Source organism: Leucopleurus acutus (genome assembly GCF_964270905.1).
Source record: "Leucopleurus acutus genome assembly, chromosome: 4".
NCBI classification, from domain to species: domain Eukaryota; kingdom Metazoa; phylum Chordata; class Mammalia; order Artiodactyla; family Delphinidae; genus Leucopleurus; species Leucopleurus acutus.
This window is the reverse complement of record NC_139146.1, coordinates 109367731-109373208: the sequence shown is the minus strand read 5'-3', so window position 1 is coordinate 109373208 and position 5478 is coordinate 109367731. Positions and strand designations below refer to the sequence as shown.

Sequence of the window (5478 nt, the reverse complement as noted above, 5' to 3'; positions counted from 1 at the left end):
TTTACCCAGCTACTTGGAGCAAGCCTGAACTTGATCTCAAGTATTCAGGATGCCAGCCTCACCTTGTTGCCTCTGCTGAAGGCCTTTACCTAGGGCTTAGGATTTCCTGAATGAGTCCTGAATCAGAGAAAACACACACCCCACACATCTACAAACATTGTTCTTTTTCAGGTTTGGAGTGTGGTTTCTTTTAAATAAGAATCAGGACTAAATTACCTTGGGTTTTTTCCATAAAATAAATAATAAAATTAATGATACGATGTGCAAGTAGATTCAATCACATCCTTAATTATGTTACATGTAAATATTAACATAGAGTCTTTGAAAACCAAGCAACACATAAAGTGATCTTTCTTCACGTGACGTAACAACTTTGTTTCTGTCTTGGAACATGGTGTACTGCAATTATCCTGGGACAATGTTGAAGACCAAGTTCTAGGGTGATTTCTCAGGCTAAACAATCCATCAAGTTCCCTAAAATTGCACCAGGAAGCGTGGGAACTAACACATTCAAATCTTAAAACCATTCTACTCTATTTGATAAACTGGCATAAAGGGTTGGGATAAATTTAAACTCACTTGTAGTTACTTATAAATCAAGGTTACAAAATTGAACCAAAATATCAATTAGATCTTTTTATAGATTAACTAATCAGCCACTCACTTCTATTGATGACACAAATTATTTGGGTTTTGAAGAAAAAGTCCTCTTTATCAGCATTTCACCATCAGTTTCATTAAAATGTTAACAATTCTTTGAAAAATCCTTTAGCAAAAGCAATGAAATGAGAGTTCTTGTTAAGATAGCTACAAGAATGAGAATGTTAATCAGGCTGTCTGACTTCAGACTATACTACAAAGCTACAGTAATCAAGACAATATGGTACTGGCACAAAAACAGAAAGATATCAATGGAACAGGATAGAAAGCCCAGAGATAAACCCATGCACATATGGTCACCTTATCTTTGACAAAGGATGCAAGAATATACAATGGAGAAAAGACAGCCTCTTCAATAAGTGATGCTGGGAAAACTGGACAGCTACATGTAAAAGAATGAAATTAGAACACTCCTTAACACCATACACAAAAATAAACTCAAAATGGATCACAGGCCTAAATGGAAGGCCAGACACTATAAAACTCTTAGAGGAAAACATAGGCAGAACACTCTTTGACATAAATCCCAGCAAGATCCTTTTTGAGCCACCTCCTAGAGAAATGGAAATAAAAACAAAAATAAACAAATGGGACCTAATGAAACTTCAAAGCTTTTGCACAGCAAAGGAAACCGTAAACAAGATGAAAAGACAACCCTCAGAATGGGAGAAAATATTTGCAAATGAAGCAACTGACAGGATTAATCTCCAAAATATACAAGCAGCTCATGCAGCTCAACATCAAAAAAACAAACAACCCAATCCAAAAACGGGCAGAAGACCTAAACAGACATTTCTCCAAAGAAGATATACAGACAGCCAACAAACACATGAAAGGATGCTCAACATCACTAGAGAAATGCAAATCAAAACTACAATGAGGTATCACCTCACACCAGTCAGAATGGCCATCATCAAAAAGTCTACAGACAATAAATGCTGGAGAGGGTGTGGAGAAAAGGGAACTCTCTTGCACTGTTGGTGGGAATGTAAATTGATACAGCCACTATGGAGAACAGTATGGAAGTTCCTTAAAAAACTAAAAATAGAACTACCATACGACCCAGCAATCCCACTACTGGGCATATACCCTGAGAAAACCATAATTCAAAAAAAGTCATGTACCACAATGTTCATTGCAGCTCTATTTACAATAGCCAGAACATGGAAGCAACCTAAGTGTCCATCGACAGATAAATGGATAAGGAAGATGTGGCACATGTATACAATGGAATATTACTCAGCTATAAAAAGAAATGAAATTGAGTTATTTGTAGTGAGGTGGATAGACCTAGAGACTGTCATACAGAGTGAAGTGAGTCGGAAAGAGAAAAAAAATACTGTATACTGACACATATATATGGCATCTAAAAAAAAAATGGTTCTGAAGAACCTAGGGGCAGGACAGGAATAAAGATGCAGACGTAGAAAATGGGCTTGAGGACACGGGGAGGGGGAAGGGTAAGCTGGGATGAAGTGAGAGCATGGCATGGACATATATACACTACCAAATGTAAAATAGATAGCTAGTGGGAAGCAGCCGCATAGCACAGGGAGATCAGCTGGGTGCTTTGTGACCACCTAGAGGGGTGGGATAGGGAGGGTGGGAGGGATACGCAAGAGGGCGGGGATATGGGGATATATGTATATGTATAGCTGATTCACTTTGTTATACAGCAGAAACTAACACAACAATGTAAAGCAATTATACTCCAATAAACATGTTAAAAAAAATTAAAAAGCAAAAAACAAAGAATGAAAGAATTTTTTAAAGAGGTAGACTTGAGTAACAAGGTAGCAAGGAGCTCTGTATAAAAAACAGCAATATATTACCATAGTGACTCTCACAGGAGGGGGAGGGGCCGGTGCACAGTTTGGAAAAGTACATTCTTGAGTAGGTGAGAGCCAAGGGGAGTGACAGCTACCACCAGATGAAATTAAGTATAACTTACAGTTTGATTTATCTGTGTAGCAAATGAATGCCCAGGAGGAGAAAAGGAAGTTGGGAAACACTGATGTAAATCATCAGATTATCTAGTAAAGATAGACGTTTTTTCCTCAAAAAAATGAAACAAAACTTGTTTAGTTTGAAATACTTTATTTTCATGTTCTTTTTAAATCAATAAATATTTAAACTTCTCTTTTGTAAGATACAGAAAAGCACTGCATAATTAACACTAACAAGGCATTATGCCTTACAAGAAAGACATCAAATGTCCAAAAGATATTTAGAACATTGTAGTTCTTAAAGCGTCAACATGAGAAATGCTGACCACATATTGTGAAATCATTTCAATAAATAATAACTAACATTCTTTTAAACATTTAAAAAGTAGATGTACACATACATCCCCCCATGCTGACAATGACCTCACTGTTTGTTTGGAGGTCCCAGTCTCTGTCACAGGGGCTGGCATGCTGTGAGCTCCTCAGAAATCTTAGTTTAATGACTGGAGAATATTTGCAACCCTTCTACTTCAAACTAGATAAGAATCAGGACTAAATTGACTGGGGTTTTTCTCATAAAATAAATAATAAAATTAATGACACGATGTGCAAGCAGAGTCAATCACATCCTTAATTATGTTACATGTAAATATTAAGAGAGTCTTTGAAAACCGAACAACACATAAATAAATAAATAAGTGGGAGAACCCTCCTAAGAGATGTTCAAACATATTAAGCCCGATCCAGGTGGCCTCAGGAGCTGGCGATTCCTCTTTTTTCTCTTTGATCCCTGTAAGGGCAGGGCCTACTTCAGGAACAGCCATCGAGGAGCTTCCTCCTTCCCTCCTGGTCAGTTGGATCTGTCCCTGTAAGGAGAAAAGGGCTTCCTTACTAGCTGCTCCAGAAAGCCGACTGCACAGCACTCTTCTCCTGTCCTGCTCCTTGGTTTCCAGAGATTTCTGAGTCCAGTCTTTCCAGCCTGGCACCAAGTGACCACTGCCTGTAACCCACTATTCTCTGTGGCAGAGGCCTCTAGGCTCTTGGAGACTCTTATTTAGGAATGAGGGTGGGGTCTGGGCTCTCCACTGTGTTATTGGCTATATGGGCAACAAATGGCCAGGATTACTCTCTCTACCTGTCCCACTGGGCCTAACTTAAGCCACAGAGCAAACCGACTTGGTAGCTACTACTGTTTTCCTTGTTTTACTAAGTCTTAGATAAACCAAATAATTGTCCTTGAGTCACATGGCTAATAGGTGCTGGAACCCAGATTTGTACCCAGTACTGTGTCACTGCAAAGTCCCAGCTCTTCACCACTAAGCTTTAGTGCCTATGTTGCAGAAAACCAGGGTTCTGCTTTTCAGGTGTGAGGTCCAGAAAGAACTGGGAGAAAAAAAATGCCTGTGTTTTTTAAACAGGTGGAAAGCTTTTCAGCATAACTGCCCATGTTAATGAAAGCAGCTTAATCCACATTCATTTGAATGGGGAGGGTCAGGGGCCAGGATGGAAGGCACTGAAAATACCCTTCTGGCAACAGACCAGATTAATGATCTTAATGTCAAATTTAATTGTGGAATAATGGTTTTTCAGTCCTTCGGCTAAATCCTGGGTTTCTCTGATATAATTTTCAGGAGGCAGATGCCTGACTCTAGTCACACGTGTGAATAAAAACCATAACTCACTTGTTTAGCATCTTGTTGATGATTTTTTTAACCATGGGAGCTTCAGGGTTGAGGCAAACTTCCTGACCAGCCTTGAGAGTGGCTCTGCAGAGAGAAGGGAGAATCCACGTGAGGTCGGGCTGGGGGTCGGGGTGGGGTCGTCGGGAAGGAGGGGGTGACAAGCACAGCAACAGCGGCGGCACTTACACGACTTCCGTTTGGCCGCAGTGGGCTCCCGGGGCCGTCATCTTCACGCTCTGGATGTTCTTGAGGTGAATCCCCTGCACGGTCTGCAGGCACTGGCAGCGCAGTTCGGTGACCACAGGCGCCCCTGCGGGGAGGACAGACTCGGTCAGGGGGCTGTCCCGTGATGGGCCCCCACCCGCCCCCGTCCCGCCCTGGGGGTGCCGGGAGCCGGGTCTCACCTGCTGCGCGCCGGCCGGCGGCCACCAGGACCAGGAGCAGTAGCGCGGCGCGGAGGAGCCGGGCGGCGGCGGGGGTCGCGGCGCGGGCCATGGGGTTCAGCTCGGAGGGTCGCTGCCTGCGGCGGGAAGGCGGTCTGGAGGGCTGGCGGAGCGGATTCTGTGGCTCCCCGAGCCGGGCGAAGCCCTTTTATCGCGATCGGACAGGGGCTGGCAGCCCAGGGCCAGGGAAATTCCCCGACGCACTGGCGTTCCCGGGTCCGGAAGGAGGGCGCGGCCCCGAGGGCCTCCCGCGTAATCCGCGCCCTCGAGGAGGGGGTGGGGTGTTGTCTCTGCGCCGAAATCCCCGCAGGGGGAGTGAGTCGCCGGCATCCCTGGGGTACCGCCTGCGAGGGCGGCCGTGGGCGCCTGGCCACCCCTGGTCTCCGGGCCGAGAGCGGGGAAAGCGCTGGGGGCGGATTCGCGAGACCCTCACAGGGGTGGAGAGACAGTTTTAGGGAGACTTCTGTTTCTTTAGTTATCAGATCTGGGAGAATTAAAGAGGAGTAAGCGGGTAGATTTTGCTTAGCTGTCTGTCCTCTAACTCTATATATCCTGTCTCTCTAAATTTCGATTTTGCTTATTTCATACCTGTGGAATGAATGCTGTCAAAAATACAGCCGACATCTCGGAATCCAGAGAAGAACGTTCAGCTTATTCCTCATGTTATATATTCTCAAATCACACTTAGAATATCTTGGTTATGTTTTCCATTTGGTGGGAACTGGGATCAGTTGTCAAAAGTTGAAT

The 5478-nt window shown here is 43.8% G+C and overlaps 1 protein-coding gene across 1 annotated transcript; it reads right to left on the bottom strand.

Annotated features, from left to right (window-relative positions):
• Positions 1 to 2746: 2746 nt before the first annotated feature.
• Positions 2747 to 4839, bottom strand: LOC309961239 (growth-regulated protein homolog beta-like). Its single transcript, XM_082838310.1, has 4 exons — positions 4693 to 4839; positions 4475 to 4598; positions 4289 to 4372; positions 2747 to 3472 (listed from the first exon to the last, which is right to left on the bottom strand). Exons 1-4 carry the CDS (start codon positions 4781 to 4783, stop codon positions 3457 to 3459), a joined length of 315 nt encoding a protein of 104 aa, XP_082694436.1. The 5' UTR covers positions 4784 to 4839; the 3' UTR covers positions 2747 to 3456.
• Positions 4840 to 5478: the final 639 nt, after the last annotated feature.

Excerpts from the sequence above, each read along its gene's own strand:
- LOC309961239 (XM_082838310.1), bottom strand. The coding sequence starts at position 4,783 with ATGGCCCGCGCCGCGACCCCCGCCGCCGCCCGGCTCCTCCGCGCCGCG. Across the intron at positions 4,599-4,692 it reads CGCCGGCCGGCGCGCAGCAG|GGGCGCCTGTGGTCACCGAA; the intron begins GTGAGACCCGGC and ends TCCTCCCCGCAG. Across the intron at positions 4,373-4,474 it reads TGCGGCCAAACGGAAGTCGT|AGCCACTCTCAAGGCTGGTC; the intron begins GTAAGTGCCGCC and ends TTCTCTCTGCAG.